At 49.7% G+C, this 17359-nt stretch overlaps 8 protein-coding genes across 8 annotated transcripts; 5 read left to right on the top strand and 3 right to left on the bottom strand.

Annotated features, from left to right (window-relative positions):
• Positions 1-2183: 2183 nt before the first annotated feature.
• On the bottom strand, positions 2184-3521 carry F9C07_7188 (putative translation factor pelota; the record flags this gene model as incomplete). The annotated part of the gene is made up of 3 exons (XM_041291164.1): positions 2184-2834; positions 2896-3384; positions 3444-3521. 3 exons carry the CDS (start codon positions 3519-3521, stop codon positions 2184-2186), a joined length of 1218 nt encoding a protein of 405 aa, XP_041144926.1.
• A 738-nt stretch (positions 3522-4259) lies between these two features.
• On the top strand, positions 4260-5406 carry F9C07_2231208 (aldo-keto reductase; the record flags this gene model as incomplete). Its single annotated transcript, XM_041285450.1, has 6 exons — positions 4260-4331; positions 4395-4405; positions 4473-4530; positions 4589-4773; positions 4825-5194; positions 5251-5406. The coding sequence occupies 6 exons, from the start codon at positions 4260-4262 to the stop codon at positions 5404-5406; spliced, it is 852 nt and encodes a 283-aa protein (XP_041144927.1).
• Positions 5407-5794: 388 nt separating this feature from the next.
• Positions 5795-6562, top strand: F9C07_7190 (uncharacterized protein; the record flags this gene model as incomplete). The annotated part of the gene is made up of 1 exon (XM_041285451.1): positions 5795-6562. One exon carries the CDS (start codon positions 5795-5797, stop codon positions 6560-6562), a length of 768 nt encoding a protein of 255 aa, XP_041144928.1.
• Positions 6563-7193: 631 nt separating this feature from the next.
• Positions 7194-7889, top strand: F9C07_7191 (uncharacterized protein; the record flags this gene model as incomplete). The annotated part of the gene is made up of 3 exons (XM_071511587.1): positions 7194-7246; positions 7375-7417; positions 7725-7889. The coding sequence occupies 3 exons, from the start codon at positions 7194-7196 to the stop codon at positions 7887-7889; spliced, it is 261 nt and encodes an 86-aa protein (XP_071365154.1).
• A 241-nt stretch (positions 7890-8130) lies between these two features.
• F9C07_7192 (uncharacterized protein) lies at positions 8131-9379 on the top strand (the record flags this gene model as incomplete). Its single annotated transcript, XM_041291153.1, has 2 exons — positions 8131-8475; positions 8537-9379. The coding sequence occupies 2 exons, from the start codon at positions 8131-8133 to the stop codon at positions 9377-9379; spliced, it is 1188 nt and encodes a 395-aa protein (XP_041144929.1).
• A 294-nt stretch (positions 9380-9673) lies between these two features.
• On the top strand, positions 9674-10530 carry F9C07_7193 (putative alpha/beta hydrolase; the record flags this gene model as incomplete). The annotated part of the gene is made up of 2 exons (XM_041291154.1): positions 9674-10106; positions 10169-10530. The coding sequence occupies 2 exons, from the start codon at positions 9674-9676 to the stop codon at positions 10528-10530; spliced, it is 795 nt and encodes a 264-aa protein (XP_041144930.1).
• Positions 10531-10839: 309 nt separating this feature from the next.
• Positions 10840-11959, bottom strand: F9C07_7194 (protocatechuate 3,4-dioxygenase beta subunit; the record flags this gene model as incomplete). Its single annotated transcript, XM_041291165.1, has 4 exons — positions 10840-11043; positions 11110-11177; positions 11249-11610; positions 11712-11959. 4 exons carry the CDS (start codon positions 11957-11959, stop codon positions 10840-10842), a joined length of 882 nt encoding a protein of 293 aa, XP_041144931.1.
• Positions 11960-12519: 560 nt separating this feature from the next.
• On the bottom strand, positions 12520-17194 carry F9C07_2105176 (KptA family-domain-containing protein; the record flags this gene model as incomplete). Its single annotated transcript, XM_071508988.1, has 7 exons — positions 12520-13341; positions 13433-13664; positions 13737-13804; positions 14174-15402; positions 15471-15563; positions 15615-16538; positions 16648-17194. 7 exons carry the CDS (start codon positions 17192-17194, stop codon positions 12520-12522), a joined length of 3915 nt encoding a protein of 1304 aa, XP_071365155.1.
• Between the last annotated feature and the right edge of the window lie 165 nt (positions 17195-17359).

Genomic DNA, 17359 nt, shown 5'->3' on the forward strand with positions numbered 1-17359 from the left:
CTCATCCTATTCGAACTGAGTTATATGACACCTTCCCGAAACAGATAAATCAAGTAGTATTTAGTAGTAGATGGAGAGATATCTCACGCCGCGGCATCCCCGCAATTGGACATGTTTATCAGCCTCGTGGAATGTCTTGCTCGTTTTCATGTATAGTATCCGATAGTATAGTTCATTGAACCTGTATCTTGGGTGAGGTCCTGTTGTTATTTTCTTTGTCGGGCGGTAGGGAACTTGTAGTTGTACTTTTATTTGATTTGATTTTTTCTTTTTTTTTTTTTTTTTTTTGCCTGTCTACTGTTAGTATGTCTACTACAGTATACTTTCATGTATATGTAATGCATGTCTTAGAGTATAAAATAAATTAAAATTCATCTAGAAAGAACAAAAGAACACGAAAAAGACCCGGGACATGTACCGTTCCCAGCCTCGACTCCGGACTTTACGCAGCCACTTCTATCATACTAGAGACGAGAATGGTTTAGAGTGATCTTCATGCTGCATATGGCACACGGGCCATTGGATCGATCTACAGAATAAATTATTTCAAATAAAAACAACTCCTCAAACAGGTAACGCCTTTTAATTTAAAATCCTATCTTGGAAAAAAGAAACAAAGTTAAGAAACAGGGGAGCCTAAGCATTGAACATGACAGCTTGTCAAATGCCGACACACCCGCGGAGTTGGACTTCCCTCTTGCAGACCAAAATGTTGCCTAAACGAAACGCTCGAGCGTAAAATTAAGATTCCCGGATGTTGGGGCACTGGCGACGTCCCGATTGGTTTTTGAGGTGAAGGTGTTGCCTGAGATCTGGAGGCGGAATTAAGACCGCCATGTCGAGTGAGACATGGCTCTTTGTCGGGGTTTGAAACGGCGCTGGAGATGAGGCTGTGGATGTTGAGGAGGATAGGTTCTCTGTTGCTATTTCCTCAGAAGGGTTGGGGGAGATATCCCGCGAGATACTAAGCTAGGGCTTGCTGCTTGGCAGGTTTGGAATTGTCCTGGAACTTCTTTTTTGTTTTGGGCGTTATGCTGACAAGCTTTCCGACGCCAATGACGAGACTTCGATTGCTACTTGGATATGATCACGTTACTATACGGATGTATAGTCCGCTCTAGTATGCAGGCCGTTGGGGCTTCATGAGGCGGCATTGGTCGGACATTCGAGCTAGACCAGACATGAAGAGAAAAGCGGTCAACGCTGGAGTTATTATTAGCCTATTGACGAAATCAATGCTTCAAGTATCGCCATCTGATGTCATGTTCTTTACCAGTGACTCACATTGAGCGCTCACCGGAATAGCCCTTCGATATCCTCAATCCGATCTAGCCCAACATCCAGTAACTCAAGGACGGAAATAGCTGGTACCCATGTCTTTCTCATCTTTCTGACCGCTCACAGGTATAGTACAACTTCTCAACATCTTCCCTCCAACCCTTTGGTGACTATGTTACGCTGCAATGGCTAACGATCTTCAGGATGGAGTGATGATTTGCCAGTGCTTTTCCCTTTCTCGCTCATATAATCGCTCGGAGGTCCAGACCGGTGTGCAATAACCAGAGACTGACATCGGTGTGGCATTGCGAAGAGACATTACCCAACAATGACTACATGACACTCGTGGATATGACGGGGTGTACGGATATTATTATCAATCTTTGACTGCCGACGTTGTTTGGAGAGTCTTGTGTCTCATACTGAGCCCAACCAGCATGTTTGGTTACCGTCTGCTCGCGCAGAAGTGCACAAATGCAAGCCACTGTGTAATCAACGCAGGCGAATTGCTTGAGCGGTCTGGGCCATGTTGTGGGAGCGTCAGGCATGAACGACCGCCTATTCGTTCAGCATTGGATAACTGATCAGGTGGCTATGGGTACTGTGCATCGCAGAGAATTTGGAATAGAGGGGAGACAATGTGTAGGAGTGCGTCATTGTCAACCTCGCTCAGCTGGTTGTGTAATATGGATGTTTCGAGTGACGGACAGAGAGGATTGTATATGTGGTGTAATTGGGTTTGTTTCTCATCCTTGGACGGTCCAGGGAATGACAAGGAGACGTCACTTGAATGAGTGGTGGTGGACGATATGTCAATATTTACACGAGCCATGTTGGAAGAGTCGAATGGGGGGTCACCAGTACGCAAGCCTTGTCTATACTATAATGGATGTCTACTATTCTGTTCAACTTTGCTCCTCATGGGAGTCGTAATCATCCTCGACAATGGGGAACGTCAACAGAGCGGCAATGCCACCCAGCCCGTCCAATCTCCTCCCACTCTCATGGTCTGAGCTGAGCACCCGAACTTCTCCGCCTTCCACGTCCCGCACGCGGTCAACCAGTGATACCCAGCGTTTACGCTCGGCCACGTCCTGGGACCGGAACAGGCGATTGGAGATGATTAGCACGCCGCCACCACGGCCCACAGCGCCTTGGTCAACTGCTGATTCGACCTCGCGCGGCCCGTATGTTGCCTTGTTCGTCTCTTTCCGAAGTTGGTCCTGGAAGTCGTCCATGAGTTTGGTTTCTCGAGCGTACTTCGTATCGGCGAGGATCGTTTTGACTGAGGGTGACTGTAGAACTTCTGCTAGGGAATGTAAGTACCCGGAGGCGGAGTGGACGACCACAATATTCGGGAGTAGACGCTTCAGAGCGGGTGTGCTGGTCGCTGCGACGGACTGGATGTGCTTCTGGAACCCGGCGGCAACGAAACCAGGTGATGCAAGGAGGACAGGTCGGACGGTCTCGTTGCTGGTGAGAGAGGTAGAGCTAGTGTTGAATTCCATCTGGCGAAGAAGGGTGTCAAGTGTGACTTGATAGAATTTCGTCAATCCCTAACTAAGTTAGTATGATCGTTGGCGTAGGAAATAAAAAGAAAGAAAATATGGAGCGCACCTTATCATGATCGCTGCCTCCCTGTCGTTTCCGCGGAACGGACATCTCAACCTTCTGCTTCAGAATCGTCTGAAACTGCCCAATAAAACATATATGAGCAAGACCCTCCTGCATCACAACAGCCACAGCCTCCGCCCTCCGTTTCCCGCCGTCATCAACCGCATCTTTAAGCATCTGAATGGCGATACTATCCCATCCCACCCCCTCGCCGTCCGAGCCTATTTCCTTTTCAAGCGTGAAGTTGCGATTCAACTCCAAATCCAGCGTATGGTGCTGGCCAACCTTGGTGTGTTGCGTTTCGTTCACAATCTGGCCACTCACATGCAGCTGGGAAAGCTGCGGGTCGAAATCTAGAGATTTGACTCGGATCTCGAGCGTCAGGTGGACTCGAGCGGACGTTGTAGATCCAGTCTCTTGGGTCGTGGTAACACGGCGAATGGCACTGGCGCGGAGAAGATCGCCAGGTCGAATTAGGTTGTATGCATGCCACTGAAGGAATTTGCTCAGCAATTGGGTCGATGCGATCGCTTGAAGGTCTAATTGATTACCATATCTTCGGGCTCTTCAGGGCACAGCGTGACTGTGCCTGAGCCGTTAAGCTCAACCTTGTTCTTGATCAAGCGCATCTTGCGTGGGGCGCAGCTGGAGAGGGTAAGAGTGGGTTGGTTTTCAAGTGAGTTAACTTCGTTTGCGATGGGCGAGCGATTGTTCTTCCTCGACTTGATATATTATTCAAGTAATATTAGGTGTAGTGAATAATGATGGCTTTATATGAGCGCAGGAGTTCTGTGAAAGTTCGTTGTTTGACCTGGCTCCCAGCGAATGTTGGCCGAGTGGGATTGAAGGTGCGGGACACGCCTTAAAGCGGTTTAGCGTTGATCTGGCTCCGTTATCGATAAGATTGATACGCCCAAATTATACATAAGCCCTAATTTAGACAAGGCTACATGCATACTCCATGGCTCCAAGTAGCTTCTAGAAGACTAAGTGGATATTCTCCCTTTATGTGGCCATAAGCTAAGGATTTATTCTCCGCGGGTCCCTGGGAAATACCCCCTAGTGTGGTATCATTTTCCGTGCACATCCCTGAAAAGCCTAACAGCCGAATTCGGTCTGCCGTTTTAGACCAGCCCCACGTCGACGTTATCCACAAGACGCCATGGGAGCTAATTCACTCGTCAGGACCGCTGATCCAGCCGGAAGGAGAAGACTGTGGAATAAATAATCGGAGCGAGGGACCCGGTGAACATTTGATGTTCCGCTGTCTGCTCTGTCACATCTACCCCTCCAAACTGTCTCTTGGACAAAAGTGACTTGCAAGCACCCATACAAGATAGAGCAAATATCACGACTACACCGACATTATGGCTCCGCTATCGCTTCAGTCGACCCTTAAGTTGGTCTCGGGATATGAGATCCCTGTCGTTGGTTTCGGTGTAAGTCGCGTCCGGGTACCTTCGCTGAAGAATATGATTCTGACGACTATAATCTGAATTTAGGTTTACCAGACGTAAGCTTCTAGAGCTATATTTCCATCTAAACAGAGTATTGGCATCAATACTGACCTGCCGGGGTAGTCCGCCTGATATCACAGAAAAAGTGACCCTGAAGGCCTTAGAAACTGGCTACCGCCATGTAAGCTGTTCTGGTTCTGAATTGCCTGAACCGTAAAATTAACTTAACACTTCCACAGGTCGACAGCGCCAAGTACTATGCGAACGAAGCCGAATGCGCCGAAGCTATCCGCAAGTCGGGAATCGACCGCTCCAAGATCTTCTACACAACCAAGGTCCCCGTCAGCCACATGTCCTACGAAAAGGCTAAAGAAGCTATCGAAGCTAGCCTTGCGGATGCAGCCGGAATCGGCTATATCGACCTGTAATGACTACCCTTAGACCCATATAAAAGCCAGAAACTAATATCGACAAGGGTGCTACTCCACGCTCCGTTTGGAGGTAAGGAGGGTCGCCTGGGCGCCTGGCGCGCTCTGGTAGAAGCTCAGAAGACTGGCAAGGTCCGTTCCATCGGAGTTTCCAACTACGGTATCCACCACCTCAACGAATTGGAGGAATACATCAACAGCGGTGTGGGTGGCCAGATCTCAGTCGGCCAGTACGAAATCCACCCCTGGTGCCCCAGAGAAGACATTGTCGACTGGCTGAAGAGGCGCAACATTGTTGTTGAAGCGTATTCGCCTTTGGTGCAGGCCACTCGTATGCAGGAGCCCGTTTTGCAGAGTCTGGTCAAGAAGCACAACAAGACTCCCGCTCAGATCTTGATCCGGTGGAGCTTGCAGAAGGTATGTTTTCCCTCTCTTATTAGAGTTTCTATGCGAAAGTATTGACCCTGTTGCAGGGCTATGTCCCTCTCCCCAAGTCAGTGACCGAGTCGCGTATCATCGAGAACACGCAAGTCTTCGACTTCGAGCTATCAGAAGAGGACATGCAGAGCTTGAAGACAGGAGTAGATGCACCTGTCTGCTGGGATCCCGCCAGGGACTCCCGCCTGTGAACTCTAAAAACGGTGCGGTGATTGGTTCCAAAAGTCTAATGCCTTAAGTAGGAATCAAATCAACTTGATAATAAACGATCTAGAAATTATGTGCTTTATTTATAAACTTCGTTTCTGTATATTGAAAAGTAGAACACGGATAGCAGGATAAATACAGATCCCGTGAATTTAGTCCAAGATAAACCTTCCGTTTCGGCACAACTTAATGCCGTCGGCAAGACGCCTACAACTTCCGTTTACGGACCTTAACAACATGATCAACAACAAAAGGCCTTTGTTACTGTCTTCACCAAGATACTCCATGAGCATCTCCAATGTCTGCCCATATTTCGCCAGTCTCAAGGGACGTAACTCCTAGTATAAACCTCTATTCCCGCCCTAGCTCAAGATGCCTGCGTCGCCGAAACGTGTCGTCCTAGAGAAATCACGAACCGTCCGTCGCCGATATCAACGCAGCAATAAACGTCTCAAGTTCACAGCGTCTCAGATCGCACGAATAGAACGGGATGAAGAACGCGAGCGCAAAGCGCAGAAGCTTCGGGAGAAGGAGAAGAAGCGCATAGCCAACAAGAAAAAGAAGGCCGAGAAAGAATTGAAGGCTCGCGAAGAACGACGACGACTCGGTATACCCGATCCTAATGCACCCACCGTGCCGTCGAGCCAACCGTCGCTTTTCAACTTTCTTAAGAAGAGCCCTCAAGCCCCGGCGGAGCAAGAGATGACATGTGAAGATACGGAGTCAGATACTATAAGCACGGAAGTGGACACTAGCGAGGACTCGAACTCGGAGAATGATGATCTAGACGACGGGGAATCTGTCGGTCTAGATATTAGTCTCGACAATGTCGGTGGAGCTATGGAACCCGAGAAGGTCAATTGTGGAGGGAGAGATGACGACGAATTTTCCGACTGCTCTATCTTCTACGATGAAGACGTTATCAAAGAAGCTGAAACAGTCGCGGTCTTACAGGGCACTATCCAGGCAGAGCCAGAGAAAAAGGAGCACAAAGATCAAGTAGCCGCGGCAGTTCCAATTAGTCTACCAGCAGGGGAGTCCTTCCGAGATGATACAGCTATCTTGCTGGAAGAGTTCGCTGATGAATTCGATACCGACGAGGAATTCGAACAGGAATTGCTCCGGCTTGATGCAGGATGAGAATAGAGGCACGCCTAGTGCAGTTTACTGTATGACTTATGTGAGTATAAGGGGCGTTGTATTCTTTACCACTGCAGTTTTCCCTGCGGATGGCCCCGCTTAGTGCCGCTTATTGCTCCATGAGCAGCTAGAAGCGTGAAATGAATAACCTCAACATACGTGCGCTGAACAACCGCGGGGTAACCCGGAGCAGTGCGACAGTGAATCTGGGCGATGCCCTAATACATTTAGCACTGGAGCTAAATGCATGCCATGCACATGGCTATGGCTCCGCCCTTGGGACTGGCGTCTACCTCATGGGCAATGCGTGCGATTTATGGCATCTTACTTGGTTTAGCCTTGCTTCTGCAATGCTTCCTTCCATTGCCACCGCCAGGGATCGACGTACAATCGTTATACACTAACCAGACCATCTAATCTCGTGTCCCGATATCTTGGAATTTTGGTAGCAAGAATATAGATATCGCGACTCCTGAAGAGGGTGAAATGTTGGCCAATCCTGCATTGGTATTGGAGATATTGTGCCTCTTGGTTGTGCTATAGAGAACCCAATTACAACTACCTGTCTACATATCACTTCCAATTCATGATATATGAAGGCTAATTCCGCAATACTAAGACATTTGTTATTATGATTCGACACTTGCACGGGATGGAAGCTCACTCCAAGGCTAGCTATGACTGGTACTATTCTATTTTTCGACTGTGCTATAACTCAGAACCTAGAACTAAATCTAATCTTTAGATTAAGTTTTACGTTAGATTTATAATCTAGTATATGCCCTGGGCTATCAATTTAGACCTAAATTTAGGCTAGATTATCTCGAGATCAGATTCTGTCTCAGGTTTGGTGAAGTATGATTGTTGAGAGAGAAGCGATTTGAGAGAAGCGATTTCACGCATCACCGTCATCACAACTTCAAACAACCAAGCAGCGCGAGAGGGTAAATTGCCCAGAGAAAGGGCGCAGTTACCAAGCATAGCGTCAATTCTCTTATCACAGCACGCCAAGTGCTGCAGCTATGAATGGGTAGATTCGGAAGTTTCCCAAGGCAGATTTCTCACCAAGCGACGGAGGGAATACTCCCTATTCCTGAACAAAGTCACTGGGTTAATCCACATGATCTCGAGTACGAGTTTTGGCCAATACTTTTATCACTAGTTTACAAACTGGGACTTGGCTGGTCAAGTTCGCCAAGAGCTTGCGGCCAAAACGGAAAAGCTAAGCGATTATCTTGTTCCCCCAGACACCTCGAAAACCACGATCCTTGTCAGTGGCTTTCGTTCGGTATCCTCCCGGGGGCACGTGGTTGGGTGGAAGCTGTAGACGCATTTTGAAGAGAATCCGGGCCTCAACGTCGCCCGGCAAGGCAGTTTTGATCCATTGGGAGATTTGTAGCGAGCAGCATGGTCTTGTCTTGAGCTTCTAGGAACGAGGCCCTCCTTATCACAGGGCGTATTTAAGGAGGTTAATTCCAGAAAAGCAAGGAAATAAATATACTTACATCGGACTAGACGTTATTCCCGGGCCCATTGCTAGAAGTCGTACCGTTCTGCTCTCGACAACAATGGCTACATCTGAGGACATCAAAAATGAGATATACAAACTATCGGTACTTCCATTCATCCTCGAAAGGCGAGGCGACTATGGTAAGGCAATCGAGATTCACAAGAGCGCTATCGATATCCTCAGCGCGGCGGCAGAAAAATTCAGGAAATCGTCGAACGTGCGCAAAATAAATCGCAAGATGTTCGAAAGGCAGGTCGATCTGCATTGCGAACGATTTGCCTACTTGGAGAGTCTAAAGCGCAAAGGTAGTTTCGAGGGGATTATATTGCCGCCCACAGTACTTGATGTAATGCAGGAGCTGGAGAGGGACGATGGAGATAACAGTCCTTGGACTCTGTCTCAGGTATGTTGTTTGGAGTACACGAGTATAAGGCCCCGTGATTTGATGACTTGAGTCAACATAGATTCGAAAGGCGCTCCACGACTATGGAAAGGAGGCGCCAACTAATACTGAGCCACCGTCTCAACTGAAACCTTTCCTCGACGCGGCAGATTCGGTCAAGGCCCCATTCTTCGCGCCGACACTTTCCTCGTCAGCGGAGCCGGTGATCTACCGGCTCTCTCACTCATCAGAGCTAGTTGACATGGGGGTGCGATCGCACTGGTGGTTCGTCAAGGATTCAGCCAACAAGCACACACTTTATGCTCTACAGGCGGTATGGAGCCAGGAGGTGCCCATTGTGGAGGCTATTCTACGCCGGGCAGGAGAGTTCCTCCCTCAGATGGGTGCCGTAAGCATAAAGATCCGCAAGACGAAAGGGGGTTCTTTCCGTTTAGTGACGAGTACAGTGCCCCAGGCCGGGGATATTGTCGAGATCCCCGACGGAGAGGCACAACGCAAGGACTGGTCCCCCCGGCGGTTCAAGTACGGTGGGCGCAATTTCGTGTGGAAGAGTGGGCGTGCTGACGGAAAGAGTGCGGACGGGGGCCTATTCAGGTCGTTCTCGTGGGAAACTCTCTATGAGACGAAGCGTGTATGGGCGAAAGAAGGAAGCAGAACAGGGAAAATGGAAGATGAGACGATAGGGCCGAGACTGTGCTGGGGAGAGAAAGGTGGAGGCAACGGAGCGGCTCACTCTATATACATGGTAGGAGGGTTGGATCTCCAATTTCGAGAGCATCTCTTGGCATCACAGTTGGCAAGGCTGGTGCGGTGCAGTAACCCGCCGCAGAAGGACTCGACTGGAGCGGAAACGGTCTCGGCTGGTGGGGAAAGCATCCTGTCCCTTGTGGAGTGGCTTTCTTAGATTTACCGGTAGATGTCGAGAATCTAAATAGAAAACCAACACTATCCGACCCGACGGGGATCCGCACCGCTATCCGAGCGGCGCCCCTCGTCGGCTAAGCATTTATTGATTCTGCTGCCATCCCGACGGATATACAGATTTATTTATGGCAAGAGAAGAAAAAGAGGGCCAATGACGTCGTAGTACATACTACTACTATCTAGTTAATCCACATCCCATTGACATCCTCACCTCACCCTCACCTCTCCACCTCTTCACCTCCTAAACACAATCCACTTCAATCCAAAAGCAACCATGCCCTCCCTCACCATAAACAACCACAACCTCCACTACGCCGACTCCCACCCCAACGGCGCCCCAGACCAAGGCCAAACCATCATCTTCATCCATGGCCTCGGCTCCTCCCAAAACTACTACTTCCCCATCCTCCCCCATCTAACCCCCAACCACCGCTGCATAACAATTGACACCTACGGCTCCGCCCGCTCAACCTACACAGGCCAACCGATATCCATCGCCTCCATCGCCGCAGATGTAATCGGCGTACTAGACGCACTGAACATCCCCAAAGCAGTGGCAGTCGGCCACTCAATGGGCGGCTTAGTGGTCACCCTTCTTGGAGCTCAGTATGCAGACCGCATAAATGCAGTGGTGGCTATTGGACCGACGCATCCTTCTTCGATGCTTACGTCGGTGATGAATAAGAGGAGCGAGACTGTTTCTGAAGGTACATTACATACCCTACACTATACCATCAAATAGTGAAATATGACTAACACAACCCCGAAGCGGGAATGGAACCAATGGCCAACACCATCCCCTACCAAGCTACCGGCTCCGGAACCCCAGCTCTCACGAAGGCATTCATCCGGGAACTCATTCTCGGACAGAACCCCGAGGGCTATGCGGCGCTTTGTAGGGCTATTGCTTCGGCGCCGGTGATTGATTATTCGGCTGTTCGGGTGCGGTTCTTGCTTCTTGCTGGCGAGGAGGATAAGTCTGCGCCCTTGGAGGGGTGTCGGATTATTTTTGATGGCGTGTCCAGTGAGAATAAGTGTTTGGAGGTGTTGGAGAAGGTGGGACATTGGCATTGTGTGGAGGCGCCGGATGTTGTGGGGGGTTTGATTGCGAGATTTGTTGGGGGGGTTTAGTTTAGTTTAATGTAATTTAATTGTTGTGTTGGGTTTGGCTAAGGCTTTATTTCTCGGGATTGGGGATTGGTAGATTGTAGACTGTGTATCCTACTTTTGGATATGTGTGTGATACTAGAGAGGTGGTTGATGGCTTTTTTCTCTCGTAGATGAGGTAAATATATTCATACCAGGTCATACTAAAGAAAAGCAAGCCCGAGATAACATCACAAATCTCCCACCATGAATTCACTAAAACAAGCTTCAAAAATGCTAAATTGAAGAAAAGGTATATACAAAATTCATTTATCAAGAGAAGAGAACAAATATTTATACATCATTGGTGCTATTCGACGGTGCCGGCACCAACTTCACATCATAGTTCAGCTCAAGACCAGCTTGAGGATCACCCTCGCGGGGAACAAAATCTACAATCAACGAGTCCTTAACGGCGAAGACAGAGTCGTTGGTCAGGTACTGGTCTTTGCTGTCAAAGATCTGCGTGGTGAGGGGCTTGTAGCCGTCGTGAGTAGCCTGCACACATATTAGCTTGACTCTTACGCTTGACAGGAGCAACATGGAATAGCAAAATAGACTCACAATGATATGAATATGAGCCGGTCTGAACGGATGTCTATCCATTAGCTTGAGCAGCTTCCCTGCCGGTCCTACATTCAACATATATCAGCATTCAAACACCTCCCAAACCACATAACCCGTGATAAATAGCGAAACATACCATCATCAGGAACAGGATACGGCGTGGGCCTCAAACAGTAGAAGTTGTACCGGCCCTCCTCATCCGTCTTGAACTTTCCGCGGAGGTTAAATTCCTCCTGGTTCGGATCCTGCTGTTCGTACAACCCATTCGTCGCCGCTTGCCACACTTCCACGGTGGCGCCCACGAGTGGCTTCTTGGTGGTAAAATCGATAACGCGACCATGCATGAAAGCCATCTCGCCATCCGGGACCCCCTTGACGATGTTATCGCCGTTCTTGCGGTAGGGGGTATCGGCGCGGAAGAATGGGCCCAGGATAGCAGTTGCGGTGGGAGCGTCTTCGGCCTCTTCGGCGAGTTTGAAGGTGATTTCGTCGACGAGGCTTATCCATGCATTGTCAGTATTTATATTTTCGTAACATAGTAAAACTGGCCGTGATTCGACAAAGGTTATTGAACGTGTATCAATATAGGTGAAACGTACGATTCCAACCCGATCACGTCGCAAACTAGCTGTCCCTCATTCCGCTTGTCGTCGCTCATTTGACCGGCCCAGTTCATCAACTGGACACCAGCCATCCACTCGTCAACGGTGACCTCGTTCTCGCGCGCGAAGTCGTGGACATGGCGGATTAGGCTGGTCATGAGCTTGCGGAACCGAGGGTTGGTCTTGGGGCCCATGGCGTTGACGACATTGTCGGTGAAATTGGGGTCGAAGCGGTGGGTAGCCATGTTGACTTTTTTTTTCCCCCTTTCTATATTTTCTTATTCGTGTGGGTGTTGTTTCCGATTTATTAGTGTGTTGTATATCTTGCTTGCTGGTTGAGTTAAATCGAGGTATACTTCAGGGTGAGGGGTAAGAGGGGTAGATAAACAAAAAAGGAACTATAAAACAGGATGAGGAGTAGAAGAGCAAGTGTAACAGCCTTTTTATATCAGGGTCGATTCACCGACATGATTTGAAATGCTCGCCTTCCGGACGGCCTTTGCAGGCGAGACCCCGCAAATCGATCCGGCGGAACTAATAAACGACGTTCGACGTGCAGAAGGACGGCGGCGGATACTGGCATCGGAATGGCCCAATGAACCGTATGATCGCGCGTCGGAAAGCGCACAAGGCGTATCCGATCCCCCGCAACTCGATCGGAAGTCGGATAGGGATGCGCGGTGATTGGTCCGGGGGCAGGCTTCCCCGCACCCCTCCAGACCTTTTGCGACGTATCGATACGAGCAACAATACCGATAAGGGAAACTACAGTAGTACTATAGGCAAAGCTGTCGATGCAGTATATTCATGGCTGCGTAGTGTCTTCCTTCTTCTTGTTCGCATTCCGTCTCCCCTTAGGATTCCCCTGCTTCACCAACTCTTCCGGCAACGCCTGAACCTCCTTCCCACCCTCCCATATCTTCCCCAACCCATGCTTCCTCTCAACCACCACATCAAAGAACTCCACTGGAACAATACCACTACTGCCCTCCACCACCATCCCCTCACTCAAAATAACCCCATTCTCACTCCTCCAAAACGGACACCCAGCCGCCAGCGCCTTTTTCAAATCAATATAAATAAGCACCTGCGCATCCCGGCGCATCCCCGAGATCACCTTCTCCCCATGATCCCCTGTAACTTCCTTCGACCCCTGTGCCCCCTGTGCGAGTACAGACTCCACAGACGGCCCCGTAGCAAAATGCACCTGATTCCGCCCCATACTCTTCAAACCCCCAGAGGCCAGAATGGCCGGCCAAGCAGCGTGAAACGTCCCATGCACAACAGTATCAGGTAACTTGGCCTCCTCATCCAGGGACAATTTCTCCATCAACGAAGCCGCATCCACACTCTTAATACTATGCCCCTGCGTCGCACGGATCAAAAAATGCGCCGGGTCGAGGTCCGACTCGGACACCGCGAGAGCTGTCTCCGTCGCGGAATCCTGCCCCGCGCTTGTCGTCGGGATGCCATGCTCTGTAGAAGCTTCTGCCGAGGTCGATTGCTGGGCCTGGGCTTCAGTGGAGGGAATATGTAGAAGGGCGAAGCGCTTTTTGTCAGAGGTTGCGACGGCGGCGACGATTTCAGGGAAGGTAACTTTAAGGGATTTAAGTTTGCGCCAGGCGAGCTGTAGCCTGTGTTAAATTAAGATAAACAAAGCTAGGTCTGGTTTACCTGGGGTGGTGAACCAGTGGGGGGGGGTAGATGTGAGGGCGTACCACGTCTGCGACGTTCGCGTAGCCTTGCGCGTCCAGCTTCAGGCCTTCTTTTTCGGCGGCGTGTCGGAGTAACAGACTCAGGGCTTTGGAGACGGTTACGTCGCGGCCCCCGGAGGGTTTGCCTCTGCGTTGTTGGCCCATGATCTTTGACCAGGGAGATAGGTGTTGGAAGTGGTGTCGGAGGGGTTTAATTGTGGGCTGTTTTCTTTTGTTTCTGCGCACTAGTTTGTCTCTGGGGTGCGGAGGGTTAGTTTTTTTGTTTTCATGTATTTGATAACGGGTTGTGATTGGATACATGACTCACGGGAATTTATTTACTCGTTCGTAATGAATGAGTCTTTGTGACTCATGTATGCAATGTTGTGAGTCGTTCTAGAAGGAATTCCATTTTTCTTATTTTTCTGTCTGACATCATCTGCGGGCGATCAATTAAGAGTGGGGCATCTTGAAAGAATCCTAATCTACTCCGGAGTATGGAGTATACGTACCATACTAGTGAACGATAGACTACACATTTTATATTGATTGGGTTATTATTCTAGATTTAACAGTAGATACTCGGGCTCACTATGATAATAAAATGACCAACATCAATTCTCTACATAATGGGTATATCAGAAACAACACCAAACCCTTCCTCCACCGTAGCCCATGCCACAAGGTAAAAATAATGGAAAATTGAAAGGTAAGATCAGCACTTCATCGATCACAGACACAGTTGCATTCGGCAACCGGACATACCCTATGCTTCATGAACCACTCTTGGGCATGGTGCGCATGGAATCCGTGATTACAATTCATACAAAACACGATGAATCTTCGCATCATCTCCGCTTGGGTAGGCTTTCCGGCCTGCTGTCCAGCGTCAGCGGCGAGGCACGCTTTGGACATCGGGTCTGGGGATCCCAGCCAAAAAGTACAAACGCCGCATCGGGGCATGTGCCGACCGCAGCGTGGACAAACCATTCCGGACATCGCCGACGTGCCCAGGGGATTCCCAGGGGTGGGGTGAACGACCTCACCCGTGGTAGATGGTGACAGCTGAGAAGAGGCATCGTGTTGGGTAAGTGGTCGGGTACAGTAATTGCAAGTCAGACTGACTTGTTGTCGCGGTGGCTCAATCAGCTTTCTACCGTCCCAGGTGACGGCAAATTTGCGAGAACCGACATCGAATCGTGCTCGTTCCAGCTGTAGTTTCCAGGAATTAATCTGCCAACGGTACGTTTCACGCCATGCTTCAAAACGAGCTCTATTCGGGTTGTTATTAATGAATCGTGGGACGGAGTGGCTCATGGCGAGGACCGGTGTTTGTACGTCGTTGAATTTCCTGATGTATGATTGAAAAAGGTCCATAGCGGAAGGCCCCAGTCCTGTTAGCACAATACCTTCGATGTCTCCCTGAAGGATGGCCTCGGCGGTCATTTCATTTATATACTCGGTCAGCTCATCGTCGGGCAGCCAACGCACAGCAACCTCAATTCGATACTTCAAAGGAAGCGTGGTTTCCTGAATGACAGAGTTCCAGTCCCCTTTGCTCACAAGTGCCAAGATCGCTCGTGCGTACGGGTCTGTGAGTTCCTTGGCAATCTCCGCGCAGGTGTCCTCCCAATCTGGGTCAGTGTCACCCTTCGCTGCACCAGCAATGGCCATGGCAAGCAGCTTATGTGCTTGAGTGGGGTGGTGGCTTCGCAACGCTAAGTAGGCCAGTTTAGCCTCATCCTGGAAGACAGCCAGAGCTGCTGCTTTAGTATGCTGGCTATCGGCTGACAATGTTCTGACGAGTTCTTCCAATTCACGGTGAGTCTGAGCCGCGCCGCAGAGTCGGAGGCAAAGCCTGCGATGCTCTGGATAATCTGTCTCACAGCCCCTGGTCTCAGGGAGATTTAATTGTTCTCGAACCAGATTGACGATGACCTTACTGATATCAAGTCTGGCATCGGGTTCGAGGTGCCGAGTGTCCAAGGTATCGCCTGCAGAGAGTCAGTTATGTGCTGGGGGGGTGGGGGAAGTCCACGCCCTGAGCAGAAGTAATACACACCTAGATCATTGTTCCAGATGTCACAGACTCCCACGTAGTTCAGATCCAAGCCATTTGCAATCATTGAGTCATTAGACGAGTCATTGCGCGCACCTATTTAAAATATTAGTTCATGTGTGTCATAATAGCCAAAATTAAACTCACGTTCGATCCAACCCCAGAAACCTTGCAGGCGAGGATCATCGGCGAGTATCCTCCGGTTCCGGGCTGCATCAAATAGATATCCCTCTTTACAACGAAGTCGGTTGATGGTCAATAGGGTCAAAGCCTCCTCGGCTGTTATCAGATTTCCCGAAGCTCCTAGAGATAGAGCGCGTTCTCGAGCCTCACGGCTAGATAATGGCTTTGTGTGATGATTTTCACGCGATATTTCCTGGATATCGTGGCTTGGTAGAATACGTTCACGAAGGTCTTCAATCACCTCAGAAACGCGCAGTCCTTGACTAGGTAGAGGGCTTATCGTTCGGAAATCTGCGTCGTCCCCAGATGTCCCACGTATCAACAAGCCTTGGGAGGAGAGTCGTACAGGAGGTGACGGCGGTTTTGTCGTGATAATATTGACCTGGCCATTGCCCGACAACGTTAAGGCAGTAGGCTCATTGGAGGGGCTCATATTCAGAAAATCGAAGGATACGATCCTTTCCGATTCCGGATAGCCCCGTGTTGGATGATTGAATGGACTGGAAACATCCCGCACATACTTAGTGTATATCTGTTCTGGATAGTTCTTCGAAGATTCTTGGCCCAGAGTCTCATCCATTGACGAGCGATACTCTTCGGATAAGTATTCTTTGGCAACATCATAAGTTTTGAAGTGGCCGGTATTCGCAAGAACTCCCAGACATCCTCTCTTTGTTCTCGAGAATCGCAGACTCCAGATGGTTGACTTGGGAGCGATGACATTCTTGAACTCAAGCGCAGGTCCCGGCTGTCCGGTCTCAAGAGTGTTTGCTGGACCTACACCAGGGGTCGTATATCGAGACCCTACACGTCGATCCCAGATACAGATCGTAGGATCATTGGATGTAAGACACGATGCAATGTAGTTCTCGTCTAGCCAGTCAATAGCTAAACCATGGACACACCGAGTTGGAAACTGCAGCGCCGGATTGCCAGGTCCCTCTTTGCAAACCAATTAGACAACCGCGGCACGTAGAATAGGAGACAACAAACCCACCTCGAAGATCATAAATTCTAACATACTGCCCCTTTACACCAGCCACTAGTGTGTCAGGTTGATCCCTGAAGAACTTCACACTGGTGATCGGTTCTGAACTAGCCAGCTTCCTCAGTGGCTCCACAACTCCCTTCCCACCTCTCATAGCGAGCCGCTGGTTGACATCCCAGACATTAAGACAAAAGTCATTCCGCACGCGATCCAGACCAGCAGCCAGTAATCCGTGCGTGCTGAACGCGACAGCGTTACAATACCGCTGATGGCGAATTGGAAACGAGAACGACTCCTGGGACTCGCTGTTCAGGCGTAGAATAGTGGCGTCTCCAGACGACTGGCCTACAGCGACGAGCGATTCATCAGCGGGCGACCAGTCGAAGGCCCGGAATGCCGGAACCTTGGTGTGAGCAGCAAGCACCTCATGTTCTAGGTTTTGGCCGTCGAAGGACGTCACCTTGCACAGGCGGAATGCCTTTCCTACCACATCCACGGAGAGAAAGCGCTGTTCCGCCGTGGTCGACGATGGCGACCAGCGAATAGCGGTCTCCATCTCTCCTTCTATTTTATTGTTTTGTTGTTTGGTTCGTCTTTGTGTTCGCCCAGGCTGTCGCAGAATAGACACGACCAGCTGACTGGTCGCCTACCTAATCTAAGCGGGAAGTACCTATCTGCAGCGCCCAGCAGTGACCCATGCTCTTACCAGCTTGTGCAACTG

The sequence above is a fragment of the Aspergillus flavus genome, chromosome 3 (assembly GCF_009017415.1).
Source record: "Aspergillus flavus chromosome 3, complete sequence".
Taxonomy (NCBI): Eukaryota; Fungi; Ascomycota; class Eurotiomycetes; order Eurotiales; family Aspergillaceae; genus Aspergillus; species Aspergillus flavus.